At 39.1% G+C, this 13508-nt stretch overlaps 1 protein-coding gene across 1 annotated transcript in view; it reads right to left on the bottom strand.

Annotated features, from left to right (window-relative positions):
* Positions 1-12401, bottom strand: part of LOC125459471 (mucin-6-like) — a 210458-nt gene extending 198057 nt beyond the window's left edge. The window contains exons 1-2 of the mRNA XM_059652220.1: positions 12294-12401; positions 412-477 (exon numbers count right to left, since the gene is read on the bottom strand). Coding sequence (XP_059508203.1) covers positions 412-477; positions 12294-12345 — 118 coding nt within the window. The 5' untranslated portion in view covers positions 12346-12401. The remainder of the gene's footprint in view (positions 1-411; positions 478-12293) is intronic.
* Between the last annotated feature and the right edge of the window lie 1107 nt (positions 12402-13508).

Here is a 13508-nt window from a genome sequence, read left to right as displayed (position 1 = left end):
TCATTCCCTGCCTCCTCTTGCTTTCATCCCTAGTTTGTTCTCGCCTCCCTCACCTCACTATCACGACTAGCCTTACTATTGTTCACTCTGAATCATTTTGCTCAGTTAATGCTCAGCACACTTTGCTAACAATGGATCTATGCAGGATAAGTTTTAATTCTTAAACAGCCACTTGACCAGCAGGGTCTAGATGTCCACAAATTGTCTTTTAAATAATACTAGATAGCATTCAGTAAACCTTATCTTCTTTAGGAGGGAGGAAACAAATTCTTGCGCTCCAATTTAAATTCAATAAGAATTGGCTAAACATTGCTATCCAAATAATGGCAAGACTAATGGCATTCGCCATTATTTAGCAGTAGATACCTAAGCAACTTCAGGAGTGAGCAGATATGCACACACTGCACTTACCTTGTTTTATGATGTTTTCACCTTTGTTGAGATTATTATGGTAATGAAGTTTTCCTTCACCTGCTACTGAAGGAAAATGTTATATTAGTGAGAGATAGTAGGAACCGCAGATGCTTGAGAATCTGAGATAACAAGGTGTAGAGTTGGATGAACACAGTAGGCCAAGCAACATCAAAGGAGCAGAAAGCTGACATTTCAGGCCTGACCCTTCTTATTACAGATTACACAGACTCAATACTTTCAAGGTTGTGTCCATCCTGGGCCCCCTGCAGAGTCACAATGATGCCACCTGATGGTTGCAGGAACAAAACCTCATATTTTGCTTAGGAAACCTGCAGCCCAATGGTATCAATGTGGACTTCATAAGCTTCAAAATCTCCCCTTCCCCAACCGCATCCCAAAACCAGCCAAGCTTGTCCCCACCTCCCTAACCTGTTCGTCCTCCCACCTATCCCCTCCTGCCACCTCAAGCCCCACACCCATTTCCTACCTACTAGCCTCATCCGGCCCCCTTGACTTGTTGATCCTCCCTGGACTGACCTATCACCTCCCTACCTCCCCACCTACGCTCAACTTTATTGGCTCCATCCCCGCCTCTTTGACCTGTCTATCTCTTCTCTACGTATCTTCTCTATTATCCATCTTCTATCCACCTCCCCCTCTCTCTCTATTTATTTCAGAATCCCCTTCCCCTCCCCCATTTCTGAAGAAGGGTCTAGGCCCAAAACGTCAGCTTTCCTGCTCCTCTGATGCTGCTTGGCCTGCTGTGCTCATCCAGCTCTACACCTTATTATATATATTAGTGACACCCCTACACTTTAAAAAGTGTTGTTGTTTCTTAAACCTAAAGAGGTTTCCAAAGCCTTCTGTGCTAAGCATCAATAATTTCCCTAACCCAATCCAAATCCATTTGGAGATCCACATCTTTGATCAAGAACTTACTCAGAACTACCTCCAGTGCAAATAAACACCTTCGGAAACAAGGACATAAACTGTATATAGTACTCCAAATAGGCTTTTATCATCGCACTATAAAGCTGAAACAAGAATTCCCTAATTTTATACAACATTGTCTTTCCAAGAAAGGTTTTCAATCCATTTGTATTCGTAATTACTTGCTGTTCCTGCTAATGCTAATATATGAGGAGATGCAGACTCATCTGAAGCACAGCATTCTGCAGTCTCTCTCCATTTAAATAGCTTGCTGTATTTATTCTCTTCTCATCAGCAAGTGTAACCGTTGAATTTAACAATGATCCATGAAGAAAAGGAACTTTTTTTTAACTCACTGGTGAGACATGGGCATTACTGGCTGGGCAGCATTTATTGCCTATCCCTAGTTGTTCTTGAGAAGATGGTGATGAGCTGCCATCTTCAACCGCTGCAGTCCACATGCTGTAGGTACACTCACAGTGCCCATAGGGAGAAAAATTCCAGGATTTTAACCCAACACCAGTGAAGAAACAGCAATATATTTCTAAGTCAGAATGGATTGGAGGGGAACTTGCATGTACTGGTGTTCCCACGTATCTTTTGTCCTTATGCTTCTAGATGAAAGTGGTTATGAGTGTGGAAGTTGCTGTGTAGGGATTTATGGTTAATTTCTGCAGTGCATCTTGTTGATAGCACACACTGCTGCCACTGAGCGTTGGTGGTGGAGGGAGTGAATGTTTGTGGATGTGATGCAAATCAAGTGGGCTTCTTTGTCCTGGAAGGTGTCAAGCTTCCTGAGTGTTGTTGGGGCTGCACTCATCTAGGCAGATAGGAATTATTCCATTGCACTCCTGACTTGTGCATTGGAGATGGTGGACAAGCTTTGGGGATTCAGGAGGTGAGTTACTCCCCATGGTATTCCCAGCCGCTGACCTGCTCTTGTAGCCACTGTATTTATATGGCAAGTCCGGTTGAGTTACTGTTCAATGGTAACCCCAAGGATATTGATCTCAGGGATTGAGTAATGGTTATAACATTGACTGTCGAGGGGCAATGCTTACATTCTTTCTTATTGTTCACTGCCTGGCATTTGTGTGGCGTGAACGTTAGTTGCCATTTTTCAGTCTAAGTCTGGATATTGTCTATGTTGGAAATTATTGCAAAAGCATTTCAATGCAGGAAAAAAAAATCTTCCGGCAATGGTATAGAGTCTTGTTGAGATCATGCCTGGAGTATTACGCATTACTTTGAACTCCTTACCCAAGGAAAGACGTTCTTGCCAGAGTGGGCAAGCAACATAAGTTTCCATGACTGGTTCCTTCAATTGTAGGATTATTCTATGAGAAACAATTGACGTGACAGGGGCTAGAGTTGAGAAGAATGAGAGGTAGCCTTGTTTGAACTTAAGAAGTTCTTACAGGGCACCCGAGGATAGATGCAGGGAAGGCAGTTCCCCTGGTTGTTGTAAAACATCAGAGAGGCACAGTCTCAGAATATTGGGTAGGCCATTTCAGACTAAGGTGAGGACAGATTTCTTCAATTAGAAATAGCAAATCTTTGGAATTCTCTACTCCAGAGGGCTGTGGAATCACAGTCATTGAATGTGGTCAGGAAAATTCTGGACAGTAATGGCATCAAAGGATATAACATAATGGATGAAAATTGTGTTGAGTTAAATGATCAGCCATAATGTAACTGAATAGTAGAATAGATTTGAGGGGCTGAATGGTCAACTCCTGCTCTTATTTTCTACTTTATTTCTTCCAGAAAGAGAGTAGTATTAATACAGTATTTAACAATGGAAGGACATTTAAAGCCGTTGTGTCCGCATGCCACTAGTTACATGTGATGTGATGGCTTCAACAATTGGCATGGCAGCCAGGGCACAGAAATTTGCAAAGCCTTATAAATGTGGCCTAGCCCACGCAATTCACATATTGATACTTGCGCAAAGTGTATGGTGTTTGTGGACATTGCACAAGGCAATGCAGATGGATAAGCTCAGAGCATACATCAAAAAATGATGATAAGCCAAATGCAGAGGGAAAGCAAACAAGACATTATGAAAACTGCCAACACACACCTGAAAGTCCATGAAGAAACCCCAATGTTGACAAGATGCTGAAACCTGAAGAGGATCTGACCAAGAACCATGTTCAGTTGCCAATTAACAAGTGCTCCATATTAGCAATGTGAATCAAATTGCTAATGATACTATGCAAACTAAGATATTTGCCATAATTGTGTTTATATGTCTGCAGAAGAGCGGTGAGCATTCTTCTAAGGTTAAATTGATCTAGAAATGTTAAATTCCGAGAAGGACCAGGAGGCTGAAGCATTAAAGGTGCAGGAGCTTTATCTAAGAGGTTACCATTCTGCAGGGAGCAAAGTTAGACTGAGCTTGTTCCATCTGAAAGGGCTAATGGTGTCTTCATGATGTCACATGATCAGACAGCCCACCATACTCACACAAATACACAACATCCCTCCCCATTACAATAAGGAGTCCTACAATGAAAACATTGTCAATATTTACAATCATATGTATAACTGGCAATAAGTAATACGTTCTTTATGACATCAATTCCTGTGGCTGCAACTGTCTATTTTTGTATATTTCTCTGTATATTTCTCTCTGATGAAGGGTCTAGGCCCGAAACGTCAGCTTTTGTGCTCCTGAGATGCTGCTTGGCCTGCTGTGTTCATCCAGCCTCACATTTTATTATCTTGGAATCTCCAGCATCTGCAGTTCCCATTATCTCTGTCTATTTTTCTTGTTGCCTTTACCCTCTACTGTTTTAGGTATATGTGGAACATTATTTGTTGTATTTTCCTGAGATACATGAACGTTTGAAAATTCACACAGTGGTGGATCCTCCACTGAGGTAATTAGACACTTAGATACTTCAATTACAAGGCTGTTCTCAGGGACATTCAGGTCTCCACATGGCATGGTTAACTGTGGATCTTCAATTAATGGTGTCTCTGGCCATTGGTTCTGGTGCCAAGAGTTAATCTGCAAGTCTTCCCCATAGTGTATCATTTCTGTTGTTCACAGTTAACAATGTCTTTGGTTGTGGATGGTTTCAGCATATCACAGTGCTGCATGCAATAGACATTTACCATGAGCAATGCTGGAGAGCTTACAGTCATCCATTGGGTTGTGTTCTGGAAGGTTAACAAAAAATTAGCTCAGTCTTTTGCGTAGTGATCTTTGTTCTTAAGTTATCTGTAGAGAATGTCTCAGTGTATGAACAAACTTTTCTTCCAAAACATTTGTGATTGGGTGATAAGGAGCTGATTGTATATATTGAATTCCTTTCTGCTATTGATAACCCATAAGCTCTTGTGATATAAACTATGGATCATCATTAACAAGTTGTTCCTGATAATTAAACCTCATAAAGATTGCCCCAAGTAATGGTACTCATGAAGGTAGGCTACAAACTCATGCATAGCAAACTCCTTCCCCCACAGTGTTCAGGATCAAGTCCTAGCCACCAGCTTCTGGCTATCCCCTTCAATCAGACATTGCCACAGTGACTTTTGTGGAGTTGATTTAACACAGATATCCTTAGACGACCCTTATTCCTCATAAGGGACATCCTGCTAGTACAGCTGGCTCCAGCTTCAGTTCTGCAGATTCACCAAGAACAAACCAGAATCCTGTGATCTACCACAACATACCATGTTCGTCACTTTTGATAGTAGTAGATAGTGTACTTAGTGTGCTGCCATTACCTGAGTGCTCTCAACTAGTTTGAAGTAGAAAGTGTCTCCAGAATAAACTGTTTGTAGTCAACTCATTTGGCAATGCTAAAGTAGAGACCCATCAGCATTCCTGCATAAATTGGATTACTTATACTTTATAGTATCATTGTGATACAATAACCGTACCCATCTCTGCACACAGCTCGCTGCTAAAGAAGATATCTTACATGAGGCCCAAATGTTGTGAACAATGGTCTGTGTTCAAGGGAAAAATTCCTGGCTATGCAAGTATTTGTAGGTTCAGCTACTGTCAAAAGTAATACCTAGATCTTCTTTCTCTGTGTATCATTCATTTCTGCTTTACTTAATTATCTTGATGTAAAAACTAATGCCTTCTCTTCATCATTGGGTAGTATGTGAGAAAAAACTGCTACCACTCCATACACTTATGCATCACATTTCTAGTTACAATGGTAACTTTGGGTCAAAATAGGTCAGTACTTCTACTTTAATAAAGGCTCTTTCCCATTTATCTTCCTATTGCCAATTCTTGTGGCATAATAAATTGTGTAATGGCTTGAGAATATTTACAATATTTGGGAAAACTGCCATAGTAATTTAGCAAGGCCAAAATGATCATTGTTGTTTATATTTTTAGGAGCTGGTGCCTCAGTTATGGCTTTTACTTTTGAAGATGACTTGAATAATCCCTTACCATCAATAACATTGCCTAAATATTCAATGAAAGATTTAAAATAATTCAGATTTGTCTTTCCTCACTCTTAGACTATAATCTTCAAGTCTAAATTGTAGAGATGGTATCCCTAAACAAAATATTGTCTATGATAAGCTACACTCCTTACAATCCCCCAAATCTGATCAATGGCATGTTTGAATAATGCAGGTGCAGATGTGAGACTAGACGGAAATCCTTTGTATTTGAATAGCTTTTTATGTGTTAAAATCGTGACTCAGAATCTACGTCCATCTGGAAATACACTTGACTAAGATTAATCTTACTGGAAAGCTGATCTTCAGTTAGTCAAGATTTTATGCAATCATATTAAAGGCAGTGAATTCAATATCATGCTGGTGTGTACCAAACCACATTTCTTCATCACTGGTACAACAGGCATGGTCCACTCAGACATTTAGCAGGTTCAAGGACTCCTCTCCTGACCAGCCTCTCTAATTCTGCCTCAGTCTTTAACCTGATTCCATAAGGTACTGATCTAGCTTTGCAAAATTTTTCTTGAATTTCATCCTTGGTTTTCAGTTTGACAGAGATGTTTCCTTGTGTCCCAGATCCCCAATTGTTCCTTTCAATCTCATTCAATTTTGAGTGCTTGAACCAAATAATGGAATCTTTCTGTAAGAGTTTCAGCTCTGCATTTTTGTCATACAATCCTACAGTTATAAAATTTGTAGCTAATTCTTCAAATGGAAAGGGGCTGTGTAGCATGGTGTACATGAAAATTTTAGCACTACCTTGCTTCTTCCTATTTAATACAAGATATTCCCGAAACTGCCTGTTTCTTTCTTTGTAGGATTCCTAGGTGAAAACATTTCCCTCAGTGTTCCCTAAGAGTGAAGCTAAGAGTGGCCAGCTACTTCTGCGCTGTTCACCTCTCCCTGGGGTGATCTTTTCTCACCTTGCTAACTACAGCTGCTCTGGTATAACAATGACATCCTTTGATTTCTTCTTTTTATTGAAATGTCTCCAAGATCTGCAATGAGGATCATGATTCTGGTTTGTTCTTGGTGAATCGGTGGACTCGCCCAGTTTTTATACCACTCTTTGGTTTCTTTGTTGCGTTAAGTTCCAAGAAGGACCAGGGACACAGCTGAGACTTAGAAATATTGTAGGAAGAAATGATTAAGACATCAAGTCTATACCAATCCTCCAAAGAGGATCCCACCCAGACTCAACCTATCCCTGTAACCACACTTGGGGTTTTTATCATAGCTAATCCACCTAGCCTGCACATCCCTAGGCACACAGAGCAATTTAGCATGGCTTATCCATGCTAACCTGCACACCTTTAGATTGTGGGTAAAAACCAAAGCACCCTACAGAAATTTGCATGGATACGGGGAAGCATGTGCAAACTCCACAAACTCATCTGACATATAGTAGGAACTGCCAGTGCTGGAGTCTGAGATAACAAGGTGTAGAGCTGGATGAACGCAGCAGGCCAGGTAGTATCAGAGCAGCAGAATTTTTGAAGAAGGGTCCAGACCCAAAATGTCAGCTTTCCTGCTCCTCTGATGCTGCCTGGCCTGCTACATTCATCCAGCTCCACACTGTGTAATCACACACTTACCTGAGGCTGGAATTGAACCCAGGTCCCCACCACTGTGTGGCTGCAGTGCTAACCATTGAACCATGCTGCTACTCTTCATTTTTGTAGACTTACATTTTCTAATACAGGCTGTTTGTCATAATGGCTTCATATTTAATAGTTAAAAGAGCCAGGACCATATCAGACATGAATATTTATTTGGTATAGGAGAATGCCTAGACCAAGAGGTAATGGAGAGCCAGGAGGACATGCAACATTGCCAGTAGCGATGGAATGTTTTGGTCTTCTACATACCCAATTTCACTGTGTAAGCCACTGGGAACATGGTGGTAAAAATATACATCTTATTTGTAGCAGGAAAACCACTGCAAATGCTTGAGTCATTTGAAGTGATTTGAGTCAGCATTATCAAACCAAGGGTAACATGCAATCCCACTGGAGAAGTTCTAAAAGAAAGTATTCGGTGTGTGTAATCTGTAATAAGAGAAATCAGTGAACTTCTTGTCAAAAGATTTGTTGTGGACCCAGGTTAGCTGTTCCAATATTAAGTGTGAGAATTGAGCCCTGATTTTCAGCGTCACCAGATTCTGCATCTTTTTCTTGGAAAGGAATTCACCGACTAAAAGAAAAACTTGGTATAACTGCTTACAAATATTCCTTCACAGTTACAGAGGCTTTTGATAAAGGTTCAGTGGTACAATTGTGAAGTTTGACATAAACTAGGCAGCAAAATGATCACATCAGGACAGCCTGAGGAGGCTGCCCAACCTACATAAAGAGGTGATGTCTTGCAATATTTCTCCAGCCATACTGTAGACATTAAGATTGAAGGTGTCTTGAAAATCAATCTCATGAATTTTGTACTCCACAAATACAAGGACAATTGGGACAAGATGGCGAATGAGTTGACCCTATCGTTGTTTTGGAAGGTGATTGTGGAAGGATGGCCTGACACCATGCAGGAACAAAGCAAACATCAATGCTGTTTTTGGCCATTTCAAGGTAAGGTATAACCTAAGGGATGATTTTTAATGGGGAACAAATCCTGATACCAACGTTCTTCATTCGGATATTCTAATCCAATGACATCAAGGGCTGTTCAGGATTGATCATAGCAGAGATCTCTTCAGGGATGTGGTTTACTGGATGGGAGCCAACAACGATGTTGAGAAAATGATGAAATCCTATGAGATATATCAAATTAGCAGCGAAATCAATAGAAAGAACCCTTGATTCTGCATGAAATCCCTCACATCCATGGGTAATGAGTGGCATTGACTTATTTCACGTTCAAGGTAATAAGTTTCTTCTTGTTGAGGACTGACTTCACAAAATTTCCAATCATCAGGTACATACACAAATTATGACATCTGGTCATCGTGGCAACAAAGTGTGTTCTTTTTAAGTTTATTTGATGTGCCAGAATAAATGTCTCTCTTACAATGTGTGGCAATAAGCTGGCAGGCTTTTAAGATACTGGTGCCAAGAGGAAAAATTGCCATGTGTGTTTGCTACCACATTATTGGGGGTGGCACAGTGGCTCAGTGATTAGCATTACAGCCTCACAGCATCAGGGACCCGGGTTCAATTCCAGCCTCAGGAGAATGTCTGTGTGGAGTTTGCACATTCTCCCTGTGTCTGCGTGGGTTTCCTCCAGGTGCTCCAGTTTGCTCCCACAGTCCAAAGATGTACAGGCTAGATGGATTGGCCATGCTAAATTGCCCTTAGTGTTGAGGGGTATGTGGGGTTATATGGGTATAGGGATGGGGATAGGTCTGGGTGGGATACTTCAAAGAGCAGTGTGGACTTGTTGGGCGGAGGGGCCTGTTTCCACACTGTAGGGAATCTAATCTAATTATCTGAAGTCTAACAGCTTGGTTAAAAACATTGTTTGTGCCACCAATTAATTAATTTTAATGTGTCAGCAGACTGCACAAGATATTAATGTCACAATGTGACACATTCAAACTACTGCAGAGATGGTGTTTGGGAAACAGCTCTTCCATGATGCCCAGGTGATAATTCTTTTCTTAAATTTTTTTTGATAGTAAAAGATAGACTTCTTTCCAAAGAATTCCAAACAAGGTGAGGGTTCATGTGGCTTACAAGCAGGACCAGAGTTCTAAGTAGAAGTTCAGAGTTCATGATCATTCTTTAACCAGTTTCTTTTCATTCGTCAAACATTTGGCATCCCTGAGGAGTTGCTAGAAGTTGTGATCAACCCAGACTGTATGAGATCAGGACACTAGATGGTGCAATTTTCAGGTGGAACTGAAATCAACTAGAGTTAGACAACATTACTGATTCTTGACTCTCCCATGGACATGGTCAGGGACAAGGTTGGATGACAAATCCATGTCTGCCACGTATACAGATGAGAAACGAGTTAACAAACTTGCTGAATTGTGAATGAACCAGAAGAGATGCAAAAGTGATCACAGTTTTGGATAGAGGTCTATGATTACCAGACAAATGAAACAACAAACAACCACGGGTGCTAGAAATCAATTACCAGATCTTGTCCAATCAATAGATCTCCTATGTGTTTTAAGATGTCACTTTTGTGTAATTGTAAAGCACATTTCAACATATTTAGTTTGAGCCATAACCTCATTGCATACTATGTGCATATTTTCTGGTTAAGGGAATATGATTTTATCTCTGTGAAACAAAGACATATTATAGGATCATTTTAAAATTTTTAAGTGAAAAATGACTGATAAAAGTGATATCACATCTCACGTGACTCAAGAATTGTGGTGAGATTGAGAAGCATATATTTCAAAATTGTGCATTGTGGCATGTATCTACGTGTCAACTATACATATAAATATAATCTATATTACCAGTGCTAGTCACAATAAGTAATCTACCTATTCATTGCATATGGTTTACATTTCTGTGACTCCTACATTAGTCACATGGTAAAGGAGCAAATAATATAAGTGATAGGTTCAACAAAGATTATTGTTCACTCTCAATTCATTTCCCATTTTGCATGATGGCATCGCCACCTTCTTCCTTCCAACTGATTATGGACCACATCAGAAAGCTAGCTTCAATTTTATGAGCTTTCATTTTTGCTGATTATTTTTTGTCGAGAAACATTTCTAATGCCTTTCAGAAATCCGTAAAGAGGGCATGTAAAGGGAGTTCCCGGTCCACCATGTTAGTGATCCAAATAATCAAACAACACTTGTTCTTTCTACTTCCTAAATCTATTTTGGACTCTTTTTAGTCATAGAATAATACAAGCACAGAATTCTACAGAACGAGGCCTTTTGACCGTGTCTGCACTGGCTCCCGTAAGAGCTAACCAGCTAAATCTACTCTCCAGATCCATCTTCATAGCTCTCAAAGTTCATCACTTTCACATTAATCATATGAATAAATCATAACAATGTTACTATGATCTCTTTGGATTTAAGTTTCTGAATTGCTGAATAAGTTTGGGGTTATTACTTTTATGCAGTATACCAATTGCTAGATAATTTTCCATGGTAAAGTAATACCAGATTAAAAGACTGAACAGTTTAACATTTCCAAGTGAATGGGGTCATAGTGGAATGCAGACAGCACCTTCACTCTGCAGCTAAAGAGAATGGCTGATGTCTGGGTAGGGACACTTCGAAATTGATTTTCAAATGGTTGTCCATATCTGTCTTGTTTTGTTTGTAAGCATAGACATTGGCGATGTATTTTTATCAAAACTTTAGCATGTCTTTCCTGTTTCTTTTGTATGGTTGTTAATAAGACATCCTCAACATGAGGCACAGAATGTCTATTCTATAAACCCAACTTTTTATATTGTAGTTGACTCTTTAAGAGAAGTTGCAGGCAGTTTAGTTAAACAATTACTCACTATAAAACAGAACAAATGGCAACTCTAAGCATCATGGGGCCTAATTTTAGTACAATATGTAAATGGCTTAATGAGCAAGTTAAAACCTGGCCCAGTAAAACTATTGCATTTTTCACAATATTAGTCTGCTGTAAATGTATTAGGGTCAGTATGTTAAAGATACCTTTCCTTATAATACTCTGAAACTGAAGTGAGACATTTTCAGCAATAATATACCATTTTGTCAAGGAAAAAGGAAATTTTGTTAAGGAAAAATGAGAATTTCAATGAAATATCCAGAACCTTGTGGATTTCAGATTTGCAAGTTTATGCGTTCATTTTTACTCACATATCTGTAAATAATTCACAGTAGTTATTAAAGTGATTCACAAAATTAAATAGCTATGTCAAAATCATTTTGAAAACAAACTTTCAAAATAGATTCCTGTCACTGAGCCACAACTACATGTTGAGAAATTATGTTTTAACATTTAGTTTTACGTGATGCAGGATTGTTGCCAAAGTGCTGAATTTTATATACTTCTTATGGGTCTGATCCACAATTAAAATACAAAATCAATGAACTCAGCCCATAGCAACACCATAAATGTTTAGAGATCATCAGTGAGAAAGAAAGTTCATAAAAGTAGCAAGAATCTATGATGTTGATAAAAATCCTGTTCTGAATGCTTTTTCAAACTCATGGACAGAAGCATCAAATAATATCATCAGCAATAATTTCTAAAGCAAGGTCTACATGAAAAAGTAGAAGGATCTTTGAAAGCAGCTGTATAATGTTTAAATTAGTAAATTGATAATAATATATAATTGAATATGTAAAGGGGAATGTGGGTAAAACGCATTGAAAAAATAAGAATTATTAATGAACGTAAAGTAAAGAGTACTGAGGGAAAGAAGCTGAAAATTAAGTAAGTTAGAAAAACCAGCAAAGACGGTGAAGACGTTAGTAAGAGAGACTGGAATGAAATGTGCTTATCGGTCAAAAGCAGGTACAATACTAAGAGATGTCACCATGTAGTAGAGGTCAACTAAATCACAACAGAGCAATGCAATTAATGTCTCATGGAACTTACCAGGATGATTCAGTAAACAGAAGAAGATGAATAAGTTCAGTAATTCAAACATTATGAGTGTCTTCAGAACGACATATGGACTCACTGTTCAAGCTGCTCTGGCCGCTGATCAATCACAACTTGCAATACTAGTTTGAAATGTTATATATAAGACAGAAATGTAGTCACACCCTTTGAAACTAGAGATTGAATAAGTAGATAACTATATCCTGTTTGGCGCATTCTCTTTATTAAGATTAATAGCATTCAACATAAAACCTTCAATTTGTAAAAGGCTAGCATTACCCCTGTTTACAACATTACTTCTTAAAAACATGCTTTGGGCTGGAGGTATTACTGGCAAAATCAGCATTGGGTGACAATGTGTGGCTGTCTTGAGAAAGCACTGGTGGGCTTCTTTTTTGAATGGTTACAATCTATATGCTGAACATACTCCCACATGGGAGTTCAGTAGGTAATTCCAAGATTTTGACTCTTGCTTTGATGAAGGAACCACACCTAGTTCTGGTCACCTTTTGGGTTTATTAACTAAAGACAACATTGTTCAGGTAGGGATGGCTGAATAATGTAAAATAATCTGATTGTTATGGGTCCAGTATTACAAATTCAAAGGAGGAAATTTCCTTGGTGCTCCTCCCAATTCCTCGCAGTAACTTGCGAAGTGAGTGGAATTTCATCTAAACAAAATATGGGACTTCCATCAAAGAAACTTGGCACAGCAAAAACCTCAAGGGAATTTGCCCTCTTTCATGAAAGAGGGAAACAATCAATAAATTAAACAGGAGGTAACATTGGGATCTAGTGACTATTATGTTCTGGCATTTAGGTTAGGAAACTAAAGGACACCAATTAAGAAGCTACATTTTAATAAGTCGACTTTACAGGCTTGAGAGGAAATAGATGGATCCTAAGGTGGGAGGAGTTGTTGAAAAGAATAAAAGGACGTGGATGGAATACATGTCCTTTCTGCCCATCTGTAAAATAGCATGAAATGATATTAGATTGGAGAACCAACACTGTAATATCAGTAGGCCATACCAAGAGATGAAGCAGATTTGTAAGTCAGAAGCCTTCCGTATTTTGAGTTTAATTGGTCAGCACCTTACTGTGTGAATTATTTTAATCCATATTTAATGTAGTCAATTTAAATTAGAATAAAAGAACTAAATTAAAGAAGGTTATCCAAGAGTAACAGGATTTTGACCAACCAGGCCA

The sequence above is a fragment of the Stegostoma tigrinum genome, chromosome 17 (assembly GCF_030684315.1).
Source record: "Stegostoma tigrinum isolate sSteTig4 chromosome 17, sSteTig4.hap1, whole genome shotgun sequence".
Taxonomy (NCBI): domain Eukaryota; kingdom Metazoa; phylum Chordata; class Chondrichthyes; order Orectolobiformes; family Stegostomatidae; genus Stegostoma; species Stegostoma tigrinum.
This window is presented reverse-complemented; position numbering and strand designations above follow the sequence as displayed.